The 21,406-nt window shown below is 37.4% G+C and overlaps 2 protein-coding genes across 6 annotated transcripts in view; both read right to left on the bottom strand.

The window, feature by feature from the left end:
• Positions 1-21,406, bottom strand: part of Tas2r103 (taste receptor, type 2, member 103) — a 77,223-nt gene that overhangs the window by 7,205 nt on the left and 48,612 nt on the right. For 2 of the 5 annotated variants that reach the window (XM_039106890.2, XM_039106892.2), the window contains 2 exons: positions 17,876-18,093; positions 17,318-17,470 (listed from right to left, as the gene is read on the bottom strand). Coding sequence is in view for 1 of the 5 variants with exons in the window: in XM_063285335.1 (XP_063141405.1) it covers positions 15,455-16,393 (939 nt within the window). In the remaining 4 variants the exon portion in view is untranslated. Of the gene's footprint in view, positions 1-14,701; positions 17,471-17,875; positions 18,094-21,406 lie in introns of those variants that run through there. The other 3 variants (XM_039106893.2, XM_017592373.3, XM_063285335.1) reach the window with 2 other exon arrangements.
• On the bottom strand, positions 15,455-16,393 carry Tas2r140 (taste receptor, type 2, member 140). The gene is given in 1 exon segment (NM_001085397.1): positions 15,455-16,393. A coding segment is annotated over 1 exon segment (939 nt).

Consider the following 21,406-nt stretch of genomic DNA (forward strand, 5'->3'; position numbering starts at 1 on the left):
GGCCATTCCTTTCTTCGGTGTCCCCTCTTTCTCTCTTGGACTCAGAAAAAGCCACTTCCTTACCTTGGCTTCTTGTCTTTATTAGCCAATCAAATAATTTCGGGAAATTCCCCTACACCGCATCTTTTTCTGTCCAATAAAAAAGAAAACCTCTTCTCCAAGGTATAATTGAAAAAAGAAATTATGAAAAGAAAATTACATAGTATGAGGTACAAATGACATCCAGTCCATCAATTTGTCAATTTAGATAGAGCAATATACCATCTATCTAACTTAAAAGTCTTACAATTCTACAGCTGAGCTATGTCCTAGTTATAGCCTATGTACTATCTGAAAACCATCCTCTCAAAGATATATATATATATATATATTCTCTCTCAATGCTAAGCAGCTTGGGTTGGTTAAGTCCCTATGGCCACTCTTCCAGCCTGACAGAAATCTGGGAGTGATTTAAATATTACCTGAAAATATAGGAAGCACTAGCAAAGCTTCCAAAACTAAAACAAATTGCAGAGGCAACAGCCTACCTGTACTTGCAACATCTGTCTTTGACTTTTTGGCCCGGGATCTATCTCACAGACATTTGCAAAGCAGAATTATTTAAGAACTGCTCAGCCTGTCTCTGCAAAGCCAACAGTTGACTTTTCTGAATGATGTGTCCTTTTCCTGGACAGTATTGGTCTGCAGATGAAGCAGGCAATTTGTGCCCAGTGGCTACCTGGCCAGGATAAACAGCTTCAAGTGGAAGTGAAGTTGATCAGTATCTTCTTTGAACCGAGAAGGGGGTGCTGTCAGGAGCAGATATGTTTCAACATCAATTGATTTGAAAACATTAAATGTCATATTCTGTAGATCTCTTAGGTTTTTGAAAACTATCTATGTAAAGTAACCCGGATGATTGCCCTTTAACTCTTTCAGCTATTTCTCATTGAAATATCTCAAAAACACACCTTAATTATTAACTCTTATCCAAGAGTTCGTTATCTAGCCCAAAATTCATATTCTTAAATCAATTAAAAACAGTTTGTAGTGGCAGTTATAAAAGACTGGCATTAAGCTATTTTTCAATTTTTGTATCAATAGAAGAAATTCTTACCATTGAAAATTTTAATTCTGTATCAAAATAAATTCTGTACCAATGTAAGGAATTATAACGTTAACTTTGTAATAAGTATAAATTTTTCTACCAATAAGATTATGGCTACACAATCAATTCCACCCATTTCTACCCTGTTCAGACAATTTCTGAATTCCCTAGAATGACAATCTTTACAATAACCTCTTCTAGATCCCGGAAACCTGGAAATCAGGATGACAAAATTCCACAACTTGTTACTGCTGAACGTGGTTGAGAACATCTTTTAAAAAGAGTGGAAGAGTAGGCCAAGCCTGAAGAAGAACAAGTCACCAGTTGCTATTCAATCTCTGATATTTAAGTGTGACTGTATATGTCTAAAAGTTTGAATGAGGCAAGACGACCTTGAATCCATGACATTGGTAGATAAAGCAGGTCAGTTCTGCACAGCTCTACACTCTGCAATACGTAAGTCTCACTACACAATTCTTTCTGTAAAGTCACAATTACACATATACCTAAACCACAAAGGGACCCAACAAAGAAAGAGAACTACATACCAATTTCACTTTTGAATATCGATGTAAAAATACTCAATAAATTTCTCAAAAAACAAATTCAAGAACACATCAAAATGATCATCCATCATGATCAAGGAGACTTCATTCCAGGGATCCAGGGATGATTCAGTGTATGGAAGTCCATCACTGTAATCCACTATATAAGCAAACTCAAAGAAGAAAAAAATATGAACATTTCAATAGATGCTGAAAAGTCCTTTGGCAAAATACAATTCCCCTTCATGATAAAAGTCTCGGAAAGATCAGAAATTCAAGGTTCATACCTAAATATAATAAAGACAATTTACAGCAAATGAGTAACCAGCACCAAACTAAATGGAAAGAAACTCAAAGCAATCCCATTAAAATCAGAAACAAGTTTGGCCACTCTCTCCAAACCTATTCAATACAGTACTAGAAGTTAATAAAATGTTCAACATCCTTAGTCATCAGGGAAATGTAAACCAAAATGACCCTGAGATTCCTCCTGACATCAGTCAGAATGGCTAAGAAAAAAGACTCAAGTGCTCCCCGACAGACAAAACTCTGACTCATAATTGTTTGTGTCTGAAAGAACTGAACGGATGAAAATGGAGAAGAGTCTGAGGAAAAGAATGTCCAGTGACAAGCCAAAAATGGGATCCAGCTTAAAAGGTGGCCTCAAGGCCTGACACCATTACTGAGGCTATGGAGAACTCTCAAAAAAAAAATGACCTATCATGACTGCCCTCCAAAAGACCCAACAAGCACCCGAAAGGGACAGATGCAGATATTGTACCCAACCAATGAACAGAAGCTGCTGATCCTTGAGGTTGAATTAGGTAAAAGCTAGAAGAAACTGAGAAGGAGGGTGACCCTGTAGAAGGACCAGCAGTCTCAATTTGACCAGTATCTCCAAGATCTCTCAGACAATGGATCACCAATCATGTAGGATGTACAAACTGATATAAAGCCCCCAACACATACACAGCAGAGGACTTCCAGGTATGGGATCAGTCAGAGAAGATACACTTAAACCTCAAGAGACTGTAGGCCCCAGGGAGTTAAGATGTCTGGTGGAGGGGGACATCCTTGTGGAGACTGGGACAGGGGGAAGAGGAATGTGATGTGGAACAGTCAGAGAGTGGACCAGGACCTGGATGGTAATAGAACCTGGAGTGTAAAAAAAAGAAAGAAAAAAAAAAGCAAATAAAGGTGACAGCAGATGATGGCAAGGATATAGAGAAGGAGGAATGTGAACACTGCTCTTTTGCTGGTGGTTTGCAAGCTGGTTCAACCACTCCAGAAATCAGTCTGGCAGTTCCTCAGAAATTGGACGTAGTACTACCTGAGGACCCAGCTATACCACTTCTGGGCATATACCTGAAAGATGATCCAACATTTAACAAGGACACATGCTCCACTATGTTCATAGCATCCTTATTTATAATAACCAGAAGCTGGAAACAAACCCAGATGTCCCTCAACATACAGAGGAACGGATACAGAAAATGTGGTATATTCACACAATGGAGTACTACTCATCCATTAAAAACAATGACGCCATGAAATTCACAGTCAAATGGATAGAACTAGAACATATCATCCTCAGGGAGGTAACAGACTCAAAAGAACACACATGGTATGCACTCGCTGATAAGTGGATATTAGTCAAATAGCTTGGAATACCCATGATACATCTAACAGACCATACAAAGGTTAAGAAAAAGAAAGACCAAAGGGTGGTTGCCTCAGTCCTACTTGAAAGGCAAAACAAAATAATCACAGAAGGTTGAGAGCTGGAGGGTTTTGAAAAGAATAGAGGAGGGGGAGAGGAAAAAGTGGGGCATGATTATTTGTGGAAAGAGACAGGAAAGATGTACAGAATGTCAGGACATTTAACAGAGTGGTGTAGCAATGGGGGATGGGGAGCTGCGGGCAGTCACCAGAAAGGCCCGAAGGCCAGAAAAGCAAGAGACTCCCAGGATCCAAAGGATGACATTAGATGAAATACTCAACAAAGTGGAGAGAGAACCTATAGAGACCATATCCAGAGTTTAGGCAAGGCTCCTCGTTGAGGGATGGGGCCACCAACCCTTCACAAAATTTTACCCCAGAATTGCTCCTGTTTAAAGGAAATTCAGGGACAAGGAGTGGAGCAGAGACTGATAGAGGGGCCATCCAAGGACTGCCCCACCTGGGGGTCCATCCCATGTGCAGCCACCAAACCCAGACAGTAGCTGATGCCAGGAAGTACTTGCTGACAGGAACCTAATGAGCATGTCTCCTGAGAGTCTCTGTCAGTCTTACAGATCCAGATGTGGAGTCTTGTAACCAAACATTGGACTGAGCAGAGGAACTCCAATGGAGGAGTTATGGGAAGGATTGAAGGAGCTGAAGGGGTTTGCAACCTCATAGGAGGAATAACAATCAACCAACCAGACCGCCCAGAATTCCCAGGGACTACACCACCAACTAAAGAGTACGCATGGAGGCACCCATGGCTCCAGCTGCATATGTAGCAGAGGATGGCCTTGTCTGGCATCAATTGGAGGAGAAGCCCTGGATACTGTGAAGGCTCGACACCCCAATGTACGGGAAAGATAGGGCGGTGGGGGCGGGAGAAGAATGGTGGTTGGGGAAGCACCCCAATGGAGGCAGGAAAAGGGGGAATGGAGTGGGGCTTTACAGGGAAAACCTCAAGGAAGGATAGCACTTGAAATGTAAATAAAAAATAACCAATAAATAAAACAGAATTTAAGTATCATCAAGGTATCTGTAGGGATGGCGGTAGTCTGTGTAGTGTGTAGAGAGTAGTTAGGAATGAAATCCTGTTCTTTGTTTGAACGAGTGAAAAACAGTCTTTATCAGTAAATTTTAGTAATAATCGATCATAGGTCTTCATTCATGGCATGTGAAGGATGACACAAAGAATCTTTACCTATTTTTGTTTGATATTGGTTTAGCAGATCAAATCATAAAAGTATATGACTCACCAAAATAAAACCAAGGTGTTAAAAATTATTTAGCTACATTTATGACAAAACATAAGTCTGGATTGAATTATAACAGCTCTTTCACAAATAGTGCCTTTATCAGATCAAATCACTGCAGAGTTGTAGCAAAATTTTAATGGCTTGTCTGAACCCTTCACAAAAGAAAAGAAGAAAGAGAACACTAAAATGTCCTTTCAGACAGGGTGAGTATAATACCATAATCAGAAATTCATACAACAAAAAAGAATACTGAAGACCAATTTGTTCAAAGAACACATATTCAAACTTATCAATGAATTCCATCTAAGCCATGTTCAAAATCATCTCAGGAGACAGTAGAGGATAAGAGATTGGAGTTAAAATCAGTCATGGCTTCTGTTCATATTAGAGGTCAGTCTAGAATACATGAGACACTGTCTCAAAAATGTAAACAAACAAATAAACAAACAACAAAATTACCAAAAAACACATTCACTAAACTGTATGAGATGACCAAATTGGTTTCATCCTTACAATGTAAAGTTGGTTCAACATACAGAAATAATAAATATAGTACAACACATAAATAAATTTAAAATATCAATCATATCATATCATATCAGGAGATACAGAAAGGGCATTCATCATCCCCTCCTAATGAAAATCTTGAAGTAAGAATAGAAGAAACATACCTGAACCTTATAGATATGTGTTTAAAAAAACTATCTTCAACTACCAAAGAGATTTTCAAATTCCAGAATGAGTTTTTCAAGCATGCACAATGATTTCACGCTATTATTTAAAGAGATTTATTCCTAAGTATAGAAAATGGCTATCATAAACAATTTAGTATCATTTAGTAGGAATCCAGAAGTGGAAGATTAAAAAGAATTGTCACTATTTAAATTTTAAAAGATTGTTTTGAAGAAAGCTGAAAAATATAAAGGTGGTTTTCAAATTAGGGATCTACTCCATCCTCAGACACCAAACCCAGACACTATACTTGATGCCAACCTGACAGGACTCTGATGTAGCCATCCCCTGAGAGTCTCTGCCAGAGCCTGAACAATAAAGATGTGGATGCTCACAGCCAAGCATCAGACTGAGCATGGGGACCCCAATGGAAGAGTTAGGGGAAGAACTGAAGGAGCTGAAAGGGTTTCCAACCCCATAGGAAGAACAACAATATCAACCAACAAGATACTCCAGAGATCCCAGGGACTAAACCACCAATGAAACAGTATACCTGGAGGGATCCATGGCTCCAACTGCATATGTAGCAGAGGATTGCCTTATCTGGCATCAGTGTTAGGGGAGGCTCTTGGTTCTATTGAGGCTAGATGCCCCAGCATAAGGAAATATTAGGACAGTGAGGCTGCACTGAGTTGGTGGGTGAAGGAGCACCCTCAATTAAGCAGGGGATGGAATGGGATAGGGGGATTGTGGAGGGAAAACCAGAAAGAAAGATAACATTTGAAATGTAAATAAATAAAATAAATAATTTTTAAAACCTACTTTAATATAAAAACAGGTAAATATGGCTTTTGTAGCTAGACATGAAATTTAATAACAAGAAAATACTGAAGACCCAAATATGATCCATCCTTCCTCAAACCCATACAGACTTGAATGGTGTCCAAGACTTTCACCTAAGAAAGTGTATATTATTCTTCAATAATCTTTGTAATAGCAATGAAACAAATTAATTTTGCCAGAGATTTTTACTATTCAATATTATAATGTGCAAACTTTCATTAGAGACTCTCTGTTCCTTCATATTAAACATGAAAAGAGAATGCAAGAGAACATCAAATCTTCCTAAACCATTCAACTTAGCTATTTGGAGTGGAACTGATTGTTGTTGCCATCCAAATTAATTGTATTCAACATACAAATTCACAGAATTTAAATTAGAATAAAAGTCAGCAATAGTTTATTAAGATAAGCTAGCACTGATACAAAATATAAAATACAATTATAAAACCTGAGGAGGAAAATATACATTTTGGAGATGAAGTATACTTGACTTTACGATTCGGAAATACCTACCATAACTTATATGATGGATCGTTTGTTTTGGAGAAATGTATGTTATTTTTATACTAATTGCTGTTTCAAATGTACAGTGCTACTATTCACAAACCTTCATACACATTTAATGTGGGGTGGTAGACTGTGACAAGAAACTCAGTAAGGCTGAGTGGGTTGGAAACCCTGCCAGGAACCTTTTAGAAGATGGTAGGAGCTTCTCCTACCATGTGAGCACAGTCTCCCATGGAGAGGATCATGACCGTCAGTCACAGTCACATATGGCCAGTGCCGTCAAACCCCTCCACATGCAGATGAGGCATCCCTAGCATGTTAGACGAAGCCAATTGAGAGCATCTGCTGTCAGACCACAACCCATCCCAAAAATGTATATAAAATCTGGTTAGAATAAATAAAGCTGTGTGTAAATTACTTCATTGCCTGAGAGCATCTGTCCTCTAAGGGCAGTAACACTCCCTAGGGAAGAGAGCACTATCCCACAGCTTTTGCAGCTGGAAGCTCCTCTGCACCAGAGCAGCTGATGCCTCTCCCTTGCTTGAAAGCTTCTGCTAGGCCAGAGATTTCTCCTCACAGCGTCAAGTGCACAGACTGACAATTGACAATTTAATATTTTAGTTAATAAACTTGTGCAGCAATGGTTCTATACTGCCTGTTCCAGGAAATGGTAACCGCGCCTTTGTTTTAAAGTTGTTATAAGCATATTGCAACCCTACCAGTTTTTTCAAAGGTTATCGTGGTTACCATGTTCTGACTACCTTATCGTGGTTACCATGTTCTGACTACCTTATCGTGGTTACCATGTTCTGACTACCTAGCTACCATGTCTTTGTTTCAGGAGGTTGTTATGACCGATGGGCTATGCTTTGCTTCTGTAACCCTACCCCATTTGCCTGCCAAATCCTCCATTTGGAACACCCTGTTTCTAGTCTATAAAATCTTACCCAAGTTTATTGCTGATCTCTTGAACCCCACGTTTAGGTAGAGAGAACCAGTATACATGGATTTAAAAACAAACTTTGTTTTAATAAATTGCTCTCTAATTAATTAGGCCATAGATGGTTTGGGTTAGCGGTCTTCTTGTATCTTCAGGATTAACATAGAATTACATGAATATTCTGTAAATGACTACTTGTCTTGTTCTGAAGATTCTAGGAATGCAATAAAACTTTTATATTTTCTGAAAAAATAAAATAAACTTGTGCAAAATTAGAGGCTTAGAAATCACTCGTATTCAAATAATTTTGGGGGAAACGTGGTAGGTAACATAAGATATTAGAGGCTGAACAAGTGTGACTTAATTTTCAAGTCATTCCAATCTTAGTTTATTCCTTTACATTTGTGAAATGCTGTGCTTCGCCTGCATAGACACCTGTGCACTGTATGCGAGGAATATGCACATAGGTCAGAAAAAGTCTTCAGATATCCTGGAACTGGAGTTAGAGATGGTTATGAGCCATGATCTGGGTGCTAGCGATTAGTATGAATCCTCTGGAAAAGAAGCCTGTGCTCCTTACATGCTGAGCCATCACTCTGCCTGTGCTTTCTGGAGCAGCATGGGGTGAGGCATGCCGTGTCTTGATGATCCTGACATTGGCCTGTAAACTCACTTAAAAGTTTCGATTTTCAGTGAGAGTTTTGCCAGTCATTGAGAAAACAAACATGGGTATCTCAGCTTTTTTTGGAACAATAAACAGCTTTAAAATGGAAAGAATCAATATCCTGATAACAAAAATGGGACATTTCCTTTGGTAAAATCACAGCTCTGACCTGAGATGATTTCACAAGTAACCATCTGACGAACAGCAAGAATAGATTACAATGTGCAAGGACTTCTGTGAGCCACAGTGCTGAGAATAGGAGACATTTGCTTGGATGTCTCATCCTATTGAGGTTTTTGCACTTGGAATAGGTTAATGGTGAGAAACAGATCAGGATACGATGATCATATTTGACAGGTTTACAGTGTTCTTCATTTAGCTCTTCCATGTCATATTTCCCCTATATTCATTTACATTTATTGTTTTATACATTTTTACAATGAAAAGATTAGAAAGCACCAAAGTCAGAATAGGAGAATGAATCCAGTGGCCAAATACTTGCTCTTCAAGAGAAAGAACTGGAAGAGCTTGAAGGGGTTCGAGACCCCATATGTACAACAATGTCAAGCAACCAGAGCTTCCAGGGACTAAGCCACTACCTAAAGACTATACATGGACTGACCCTGGACTCCAACCTCATAGGTAGCAATGAATATCCTAGTAAGAGCACCAGTGGAAGGGGAAGCCCTGGGTCCTGCTAAGACTGAACCCCCAGTGAACTAGACTATGGGGGGAGGGTGGCAATGGGGGGAGGGTTGGGAGGGGAACACCCATAAGGAAGGGGAGGGGGGAGAGGGATGTTTGCCCGGAAACTGGGAAAGGGAATAACACTCGAAATGTATATAAGAAATACTCAAGTTAATAAAAAAAAAGAATAAGTGATTGAATATGCATCTTCCACACCTATGCTAAGAGCAGGTAAAATAGCACACCAGTATTTCCCTTCTCTCACAGGTAAAGACAGTCAACTCCTGGATTTTTTCAGTCTGCCATCTTAAGAAGTCAGTGAATTTGAGTTTCAGGGAATAAACCCCATAAAAAATAGTGTGAAGGCCCATGTAAGAAGACACCCAATGTTTGCACTTGGTACAAGCACAGGCATGTACCTGATCATATGTACTACACACAATAACAAGAGATGAAGAAAAATACAAATTCCCCAAACTTATCCACAGGAAAGTGCCTTATTTTACCTCTTCAGGTGAAAAAGAATCATTTACCTTCCCTTAGAAAAGAATGTCAGGAACAACAACCCTATGCAACATAACAATGTGCAATAAGACAAGGCATATAATGTCACATTAAGGCTGGATAAGGCAACCCAATGGGAAGAAAAGTGTGTCACAAGTAGACAGTACCCATTCCCATGAATTCTTACTGCCTTGACTCTCTTCTGAATTGCCTTGCTTTGAGTTATTATGCTGATGTTTATCTCTACTTCATCTAGGTTAATATACTGAGGAGGCTTAAGAATAGAAGGGGAGGAAGAGGGATTAGGGGGATGTTGGCCCGGAAACTGGGAAAGGGAATAACAATCGAAATGTAAACAAGAAATACCCAAGTTAATAAAGATGAAAAAAAAAGAATAGGAAACCGGGAGAGGGAATAGCATTTGAAATGTAAATAAAGAAATATATCCAATATAAAAAAAAATAAAGCTGAATTCTCCTTTACGCAAATGCAAATACAGGTTTCTTCTTTTTCCACTGTTTTGTATAATTTTGCCTTTTGAGACTCTTGTCTAATTTGAATTAATCATGTTTACATTCCAGCTAGTAAAATTTAAAATCTAATGTACGGGGAATGTGGGAAATGACTAAAGATATGGATAAGCCTCTATTCTAGGGAGATGACATTATTTGTCCTTGAAAAGCAATAGCAAACAAGCACATTGAATACATGCACAAGAGTTTAGAGGAAGTATTCTGTGAGGATTTTTATTTCTAAGGTTTCCCTGTTTTCTATTGTTATGGAAATTTCTTGTTCTCTACAATTGTATGCTGGTAATTATTTATGTATTGTACTATATTATATACAAATACTGTGTGTACATAACACACACACGCACACACAATCCAATCCAAAGCTAAGAACAAGCACTATTCAAGACAACTTAACTGTGGGTTATTAATCTAGAAATCTACTCTCTGTCTGTTGACAAACATGGAAGGAGCAAAATGATTTTAAAAACTAGAAGAAAAGGTGTTGTGAGATCACATTACCTAGAAATTAGAGGGAAGCTATTCTTATACCTTAATAATCTGGCTACCTGAACAAGAATACCACAAATAACATGCTACTGTGTTTCTTTTATTAAATTTTTTCTATTAAACTAGACTGCTGTGCTTCTTTCCATACTACAGTATTTGTTAGCAAGGGCCACTTTACTTGTAGAGGCCCTGAACTGTGAGAGGACCTGTAACTACAGTAAGCTCACTGCCAGAAATACAGTAAAGGAATGCTCAACAATATGAAGCCCATATGAGTTTATACTTTCATATAAAATTCATAAATTAAGGAGTTAAAGAGTTATGTTGAATATAATTAGAGAAAGGTAGATTAATAGGGGGTGATAGGGTGATAAAAATATATTTTGAATGTATTTATAAAAACTAGATAGATAATAGATCATAGACAGATGGGTGACAGCTGATAGAAACATCAGTTAAATAGATATAGAGAGAAATAGATGTATACATATATATTATATACGTATAATATATATATATATATATATATGAGAGAGAGTTAGTAGTAGATAGATAACAATTTGAAAGATTTGAAGTCACTTTCTTCATCTATAGAAATGGCTAGTTATATTCTCCGTAATGAGACTATAAAATCCCCAATTACAGTCAGTGTAACTCCTTACTATTTACTAAATATAACTTCTGTTCTCCCTTATGTTTACATTTTAAGAAAAACAAGTTCCAGAAAGAAAAAAAAATGTTGTGCCCAGTGTAGAAAGACTCAGAGCAGGAAAGAGTATCCTTTATTTTATTTTTTTTATTAACTTGAGTATTTCTTATATACATTTCGAGTGTTATTCCCTTTCCCGGTTTCCGGGCAAACATCTCCCTCCCCCCTCCCCTTCTTTATGGTTGTTCCCCTCCCCATCCTCCCCCCCTTGTCGCCCTCCCCCCAACAATCTAGTTCACTGGGGGTTCAGTCTTAGCAGGACCCAGGGCTTCCCCTTCCACTGGTGCTCTTACTAGGATATTCAATGCTACCTATGAGGTCAGAGTCCAGGGTCAGTCCATGTATAGTCTTTAGGTAGTGGCTTAGTCCCTGGAAGCTCTGGTTGCTTGGCATTGTTGTACCTATGGGGTCTCGAGCCCCTTCAAGCTCTTCCAGTTCTTTCTCTGATTCCTTCAACAGGGGTCCTATTCTCAATTCAATACTCTCCTTTAGTACAGCCAACTAAAGCAGTATGAAGGCTATGCATAGGCTCTACAGACTCACAGACGGATCTGGCAAGGTCAGAGTTATGACTGTAGTAAGAGCCAACAATTTGTCCTACAATGAGCAAATAGTCAAAGAGGCTTTGACTCTAAAAAAAAAGAAAAATTAATGTCATGGGCACTATATGAGTTCAAGGACAGCCACATCTACAGATTTAGATTGACCTCAAGCTCTGCTACAAAGCAATAATGATAAAAACTGCATGGTACTGGTACAGGGACAGACAAGTTGATCAATGGAATAGAATGAAGGACCCAGAAATAAAACCACACTTATGGACATTTGATCTTCGAAAAAGAAATCAAAAATATACAGTGGAAAAAAGGAAGCATCTTCAATAAATGGTTATGGTCTAACTGCCAAACAGTATGTAAAAAATGAACATAGACCCATATTTGTCACCTTGTACAAAGCTCAAGTCCAAGTAGATCAAGGACTTCAATATAAAACCAGATGTATTGAATCTAATAGAAGAGAAAGTGGGAAAGAGACTCAAACTCACTGGCACAGGAGAGGGGGACTGGGATATTTCCTACACAGAACTAAATGGCTCAGACCCCGAGATCAAGAATCGATTAATGGGACTTTATGAAACTGAAATCCTTCTCTTAGGCGAAGGTCATGTCAGTAGGACAAATCATCAACCTACAAATTGTGAAAAAAATATCTTTGCTGAACCCACATTCTATATATACAAATTATATATAAAATACAAGAAGCTAAAGCCAATCTTGGGTATAGAGCTAAACATAGAATTCACAACAGAGCAGTCTCAAATGGCTGAGAAGCAGTTAAAGAAATGTTCAAAGTCCTTAGCGATCAGGTAAATGCAAATCAAAATGACCCTGAGATTCCACCTTACACCAATCAGAATGGCTAAGATCAAAAACTCAGGTGACAACAGATGCTGGTGAGGATGTGGAGAAAGAGGAACACTCCTCCATTGCTGGTGGGATTGCAAAGTGGTATAACTACTTTGGAAATCAATCTGGGGGTTCCTCTGAACATTGAAAATAGATCTACCTGAAGACCCAGGTATCCCACTCTTGGGCATATACCCAAAAGATGCAGCCTTGTTTGTGATAGCCAGAAATTGGAAACAACCCAAATGTCACACAAGGGAAGAATGGATACAGAAAATGTGGTTTATTTATACAGTGGAATACTATCCAGCTATTAAGAACAAGGACTTCATGAGATTTGCAGGCAAAGGATGGAACTAGAAAATATCATCCTGAGTGAGGTAACAGACCCAAAATGGCATGCATGGTCTCTACTCACTAATAAGTGGATATTAGCTTAAAATGTACAGACCTAAGATCCACAGAATTCAAGGTTAACAAGTTGAAGAAAGGCCAAAGTGAGGATGCTTCAATCCCACTTTTGGAGGGACAAAGAAACAATCATGGGAGGCAAAGGGAGGGAGAAACCTGGGTGGGAGAGGAAAGGTGGAGGGGAAAGGCATAACAGTGCCAGTTACCTGAGAGGTGAGAGAATCTGATGACTCAAAGGGAGGGACCTTAGATGAAATGTCCGACAATGGGAAAAGGAAACCTATAGAATAGAGTCCACCTACAGTCGAAAGACTGGGTATAAAGTAGAGGGATGAGGTTGCTATCCCACAGTCAACTGTTCCTGTCTAAAAGAACTGCAGAGACAAAAATGGAAAAGAGACTGAAGGAAAAGAGGTCTAGTGACTGGCCTGACTTGGGATTCATCTCATGGGGAGGCTCCAAGAGCTGAAACTTACTGATGCTATGGTGTGCTTGCAGACAGAAGCATAGCATGGCTGTACTCAGAAAGGTCCAACAGGGAGCTGACTGACACAGATGCAGCTAATTATACCCACCAATGGACTGGAGTCAGAGACCCCTGTGGTTGAATTAGGGAATGGCTGGAAGAAGCTGAGGAGGAGGGCAGCTCCATAGAAAGATCAGCAGTCTTAACTAACCTGGACCCCTGAGATTTCTGAGACACTGAACCACCAACCAGGCAGCATACACTAGCTGGTATGTGGACCTGGACACATACAGCAAAGGATTGCCTGGTCTGGTCTCATGAGTATAGCTGTGCCTAATCCTTGAGAGACTTGAGGGCCCATGAAGTAGGGAGTTCTGACATATGTGGGGGTGGGGTAAGTCCATCCTCTTGGAAAAGGGGGAAAAGAGAAACAGAATGAGAAACTCTGGGAGGGTGGACCGACCAGAAGGCGGGTAATGACTGGACTGTAAAAATTTAAAGTAATAAAAGGAGGAGGAGGAAGGGAGGAGGAGGAGGAGGACTGACAGACCATTGGAAGTTTATAAATCCCTCTGCCCTTGGCAGAAGGTAAGAATGTATAGCCATATTATTCAAGGAATGAAATTAATTCCAAAATACAAATATCGTATGCCTTTCCATATCACTGGTAAGTCTATTTGAACTACCTTAATGAGATAGGACATTAAGTGAACACATATTTGTTCATTTTCCACTGTTATGTACTCCTCAGTATATAATGTCATCATTGGGCAGAAGAATACCACCTCTCAGAACTTGGTATGTGGCTATGAATACAGAAAGCAGTGGTCAATTATATTAGCATATACATTTTTTTTCAAATTTTTTCTGCAACTCAAATTTATTACCACCAGATAATACTTGTTACTGTACTGGACATACTTTCTAAATGTGACTTTGATTCTGATGACCCCAAATTTTTTATAATATACAGTGTTCTTTAACTTTTCTTGGGAAATGTGAACAAATGACTAATTATTCCAGGGAAATGATAAAGAAACGATTTGATCCATGTCTAGTGTGGTGAAATAATGAATTTACTGAGGTGAAATACATAATTACAGGCAGCTAACAATATCTGAGAGCGGGAGAATTAGCTTTCCTCAGAGATGATCTAACCTTACACATGAGCAGAGAATGACTACCACATTAACTATTCAACAATGAGTAGTCAACCTTGTAATATACATAGAAGTAACACCAAATAAACTAAGAAAGCCTTAGTTTTATTTAAATTTTTGTTTGTAATTTTGTAATATGTAAAAGCAATATATGACATGGAGGGTGTTAGAGAAAGGAAAGGTAAGGGGAGAAATGATATAATTATATTTTAATTTCAAAAGTAGATTTAAAATTAAAATATATAGGTACTGTCATGAGCATGATTTTGCATTTGTGGGCAAAACAACTAAATTGGATTGATCACATATGTTAATACTTCATAGAAAAAGTACAACAAATTTTCCCATGATAAATAAGTTTGAAGAATTCCTAATTTCCAAAATGAGTAAAATGGACAGGAAGATTGCATTAAACTCAAATTTTTCATTAGAAGTTTCTGAATAGATAATATATTTGAAACAATAAAATGAATATTAGATGTCTAATTCAATATCATTTCTCAACATGTTCTAAACTTTGTAAATATAATTATTTTGATATAGGCCATTGTTTTTGTCCTTCCTAAGTTTTATACATATATGTATATACATATAAACAAATTTCATAGGATTTATTAATGATATTAAAGTCTATTGTATCACAGAAAGTTATATTACATTAATAACACAACTTCTTCTAGTTTTATGGTACATGTTGACATCATTCCACATACAGCAACATCTATCCCTTAATATTTTGGATTGTACTTGATTCACAAAGAATTTTGTAAGGTTCACAAAGCTACAACTAAACAATAAACTGAAAGGGCAAATGGAAGTCATACTTTAAATTAGTGAAGTCAATACACTAAATGGTCTAAGGACTTGAGAGTTCTGCAGCATTAAAACTGGACCTCAGCCACCATATTATGGTCAGAAAAGCCTGTCTGAGCTTAGAGTTTCCCAGAATTAGTACACAGGAGTGACCTGAAGGAAAAGCAAGTGCTATCGACTCAAAAACCAAGTTGAACACAGTCTTTGACTGAATCTCATTTTTCCAAGCCTGCATGACAAGTGCCAGAAAGAAAATGGTGTATAGGAAGAGGAAGGTGACGACCATTTGCAGAGCCTTAATGTGGGCTGTGGTGCTGGGGTCTCTGGGGCTCTTGGCATGATGCTGCATCTTCTTCAAATGCCTCCACAGGGAGAAGATGAGCAGGAGGAAAATTGTCAGAGTCACTGTGAAGGGTATGAATGTGAACATAGTGTTGGTGAATAAAGGAATCCTGGAAATCTGTGGATTGTTGTTTGAATGAGAACTGTAGGACATATTTACTTTGTATCCTTCAACCAAGATAACAATACATGTGTTTATGATGATAACATTTACAAGCAAGAGGAGAAGAGATACCAGCAGTGTTAATGAAACCACAGTTTTTACCCTCCACCTTAGGGAAAGAAAAATAGAATTTGAAAAGTTAGCTATCTTGAGAAAATAAAAGATGCTGAGACATGTAGCAAGCCAGATGCTGAAATGATTGGTCACTGTCCAGAAATTATTGATTATCCTCAACATTTTTCTTGTTATCAACAATGATGAGTGAAGCTCAGATATCACTAAAACTGTGAGTAGTGACCACACAAAAGCAAGTCTGGAGATGGCCAGAGCAGTGAGGATCTGATCCACTAAGGAGAACCGTCTTCTCTTGGTCCAGTCCATGATGTTCACCACAGCTATGAATCCATTTCCTAAACACCCTATAATGATTTCCACAATTAAAGTGATTAATAATGCACACTCCACAGTAACCTTCATTGTCACCAGGAGATGCTCCACGATCTTAATGTAATCTTCTAAAAGGCTATATCTATGTGATTCTTAAATTTCAAAACATAATTATTATGAACTTTCATCAACAATATCAATTATCAAAATACACTAATGATTTGGTTTATAGTTTTTCTACACACATACACATACATACATACATACATACATACATACATACATACACAAAAAAAATCCCATATATTATCCAAGACAGACCAGATTAATTGCATCTACGCACTATGTACTAAGTACCTTGCACACGATAGTCAGAAGTTCTATGTAGCTGATTCTAAGGGAAACGTTAGATTTTCATATGTATCATCAAAACAAAGATATTCTAATTTCAGTTTTATATGTCTGCTTATTAAAATATAGCTAATTAATTTCCAGGCAAACTGCGTTTTAAAACTATAAAAGGTATAGCAGACAATAAGCTGTCAAATAGAATAAGTATGATATTAAATGCATAAGTAAAATTTCTGTTATGTTACATTATCTTATTTTCAATGTTCTTCCCTAAAGTTATCAAAAAATTAACCTAATAAATACCTCTTACTGCAGATACTGATAGTCTTTCTTCAACATCACACATGTACTCTTCTACATGAACACACAGGTGTATACTAATGTATAAACATAAAGTTAGAACATAACTCCTTCATTTCTCATTTCTGTAATTCATGCTGCCCATTAACAATCAATTTCTATCCATCCAACTCACACTTCACATTGAAATAGCCATTTCAAACTTGTGTAAATGTGCTTGACAGTATAATTGATGTACCAAACCTTCTGTAAGTGTGTATATTTTATACATTCATGAAAACAAATTTAGAAATTTTCCTCTTGTGCTTAAGCGCAGACAGTGCGTTAATTCAAATTAATCTACACCACAAAACTTCTCCTCACTCTTTGTGTCTCCCTTTGTGGAATAGCCTGTTCCCCCATCAGCACGAAGGAGTTTCAGATAGTATCCAATCCCCTTCATTTGGCTTCACAGTCTTGTCTTATAAGATCACTGTAGTCATCAAGGTAGGTGAGATGGTTCAACACCTGGGCAAGCTGGAAAATGAAACATTGCATGAGAGCATTATTTCATAGCTAAGGGAGAGTCAAAGAAGCAATGGCATAAATAGAACAAAGACAGGAGAGAAGCATGTATCAATAGATATCTGTGCTACTACTGGTAAACATTGCTCTGCAAGTAAGATGCTAATGCAAGGGGGCTACCATGTGTGAAGCCATTCTAGCTGAAAGCCTATCTCAGGACAAGAACAGAAGACATCTATAGAAATTCTTAAGAAAGACATGGAATGTTGTGTGTCAAAGATGGACTATAAACTTAGCCTCCTGAAAAACTTCTCTATAAAAAGAAAAGATATTTCTTATTATTACTCAATGTTTAAGGAACAGGCATAGTGAGAAAGAAAACCAGCACAACCATTGAAAATTTAGAAATAAGCATACCATCACTGCAGAGAAACATAGTCAGTTCTCCTGGCATGGTCCCTTCCACACAGCAAAGAAAAGAGGACAGACAAATGCAAAACACCCTGGAGGGGTGTGGAGTGGGTGCTGTTGCTGGAACTGCATTGACTTTTAGGAAAGTGACAGAGTTTATATCAATGGAAGAGTGGCAGATCCTCAGGGGAGCTCCTTCAAAACTCTTCTCTGCACCTTCCTCTCTGAATAGGAAATAGAGAAAGTTCTACCTGAGCAGCAGGAGATAGGAAACATAGTTGTCCAACAAGACAGCAACACCAAGAACAGTTTCCATATAATTCATTCATAAAACAAATAACAGATCCTCAGGAGCATGAATGTTCCTGCAATTTTTATATTTACAAATATTATATTGTGCATCTACAAATCTCTGTACTTCATAATTCAATAGGTGTAAGTTTTATTGTCTTCATAAACACACACAATTGAAAAGAGTTTAGTAAACATAAATTCACCCTATGTATCCCTTATTTTAGATCACTATTGTTATAACACTTACCTATCTTCAGTGTCTATATATTTCTTACAATAGATTAGATTCTCAATTACAACATTAAAATTTACCACAAATTTAAGACAATATATTCAGAATCATTTTCACTAATGTAAAATTAATGTTTATTATACAAAACATCTTTAAGAAAGATAACTGTGATTTCCAGTGCAACAGAACTATGTAGATATGTGTAATACATTAATAGATGATGGCACATGATTGATTACTGATAATATATAGATATATGATAGAGAGTTGATAGATATGAATAAATAGGTCATACAGAGATATAAGACACATAGACTGGAAGAGTCAGTCTTGTGTATCTATACAGAACTATGTTCTCAGTACATAAAGTGCTACATGTACAGCAATGTCACTATAACTGCTTATAATTTGTTTTTACATTTAGATTTGCTTGTATGCATATGCATTAAGATTGAACACTTGAGATAGCAACCTCTGAACAAGCTTGTTCCTGGAAGAAACTGATTCTCCTCTCTCCTCAGACATTTACCTCCCACAGCTCTTTCATTTAGTGGGTGATAACATATGGAATCATCTGTTCATGTTGCCATATCAACTAATTGCTGTCATTATTATGTCCGTCTTGTTCAGGCAATGCTATTGATGGGTACTCATGATTGCAGCTTCCTGTCATAGGACAAAGACACTACTTCAAAGCAGACACCCAGGTGTTCTTGTTCTTACAATTTTTCTGTCTTCTCTTCTGTGATTTCCCAGAGCCTTAGTGGTTTGAACAATCCACAGACCACCTCTTTTCTCTGCATTTAGACCAGCTTTGGATTTCTAAAATCATGTCCACCTTTTCCAAAAAAGAAGCTCCTGATGAAATTAGAGCTACTTGCATTTATGGGTGTAAGAATAAGTATTTAAAATAAAACTTTAAAATGCATTGGTTTTAAAAAATAGCAGTAGAAGGTTCTCCTCTCAGCATGTCTGTGGTTTACTGGTAAAAATGCTAATGCATGTTGAGTTGATATCTTTCCAGTTTGGTGAAAGTATTGAATATTTCTAGACATTTTTCTGATGGAAATTTTGAATCCGAATAGTGTAACATTACAGAAAGTAGAGACAACTTTAATATTCTTCTATTTATATCTCTTTGATTTCCTTCTCTTTTTTATATCTATAGGTATGGAATCAAACATAGTATTCCAAATGAATGGGGATAGAGAACAGTCTGCCTTATTCCTGATATTAGAGTCTTTACAAGTTTTTCTCTTTCTGATAGTACCGGCTTGGTTTCTCATATTTTGTCCTTATTATATCGATGAACATTCCTTATTATTTTATTTGTTCTAAAATTTTCATGCTGCAGCCATGATGGATTAACCACAAGCATTCTTGCCATCCCTTGAGATGATCGTGTGTTTTGTTTTTTACTAAACTTATGTATTTTATTACATTAATTGATCTTTGTACGTAGAATCATTATTACATTGCTAGGAAGAAGCCAAATTAGGCAGAGTAGGTGATCTTTTCGATATATGTGTGTCCTGTTTGTAAATACTTGAGAATGTTTGTGTTTGTGTTTATTAGAGATACTGACCTGTTTTCTTTTGTTGCTGTGTCTTTACCGGGCTTTAGTAGTACTAGATTTGTTGAAGGAGTTGACAGTTTTTTCTATTGTTTTGGTAATTTGAAAAATATAGGTTGTACAACATTGAAGGGATTGAATAATTCGGCTGTGAACCCGTCTGAGTCTGAGCTTTTCCAGTCAGAAGCCTGTTAGTTAGCATTTCACACTTCCTTATTTGGTTTAAGTTTGTTTCAGTAGTTAATTTCCTCATTGTTTAACATCGGTGATCCAAATGTGCCTGCAAATTAACTCATGTCTTTAAAATTTACTAACTTAATTGAGTGCAAGTTTCTCTCTATTGCATTTTTAAAGCATTCATTTGAGAATTTCCTACTTGAGTACTGGTTCTATATTGACCCTGCCTCTTTCCAATTCCTCCAAGTCTACCAATTTCTCCCTTGCTCTAATCTATTGTGCTGGTTAATTTTATGTCAACTCGAGCCAAGCTAGAATCATCGTGGAAAAGCGAACATCTACTGTGAAAATAGTCCCATAATATAGGGTTATAGGCAAGCCTGTGGAACATTTTCTTAGTTGGTGATTGATGGTGGAGGGCCCAGTTCATAGTGCATGGTACCACTACTCAGCTTAGTGGTCCTGCGTTCTGTAAGAAAATAGGCTGATCGATGCGGTAAGCAACATCACCCCATGGCTTTCGCATCAGCTCCTGCCTCCTGATTACTGTCCTGCTTTAGTTCTTCTCCTGCCTTCTTCAGTGATAGACAATTCTGTGAAGTCTGAGCAAAAACCTGTTTTCTCCACAAGTTTCTTTTGGTATTAGTGTTTCATCTTGGCAGTAGAAAACCTAAATAAAACTTCCATAATCTAACCTCATTTCTTACTTTATACTTCTCTGCAGAAACACACACATACATATATACAAATACATACATTCACATGTATATACACTTAGAGACATACTTTCATATTCAAATATATACACACAACATACACGCATATTCACATAAACCAGCACACTTACATATATACATGCACACTTACACACATACATGCACACATATATATACAAGCAAATATACATACACATACATATACAAAAATGCATATACACTTGCACACATATGCACAAAAAACACACATACACTCTGATGTATACATATATGAACACATAAAAACATAAAAAATACACAAAAACAAAAACACATATGCATAAACAAACACACATATATACACAAGCACACACAAACATATATCATAAACCTATACCCACATACTCAAGTACACATATATGCACACACACATATACATACAAATAATATACACATGTAAACACATACAATCCATAATACACATATGAACACACACACATATATACAAAGCAGACACACATACAAAAAGCACACAAATACACAAACATGCATTCAAATATGTATAC

This window comes from Rattus norvegicus, chromosome 4, assembly GCF_036323735.1.
Source record: "Rattus norvegicus strain BN/NHsdMcwi chromosome 4, GRCr8, whole genome shotgun sequence".
Lineage (NCBI taxonomy): Eukaryota > Metazoa > Chordata > Mammalia > Rodentia > Muridae > Rattus > Rattus norvegicus.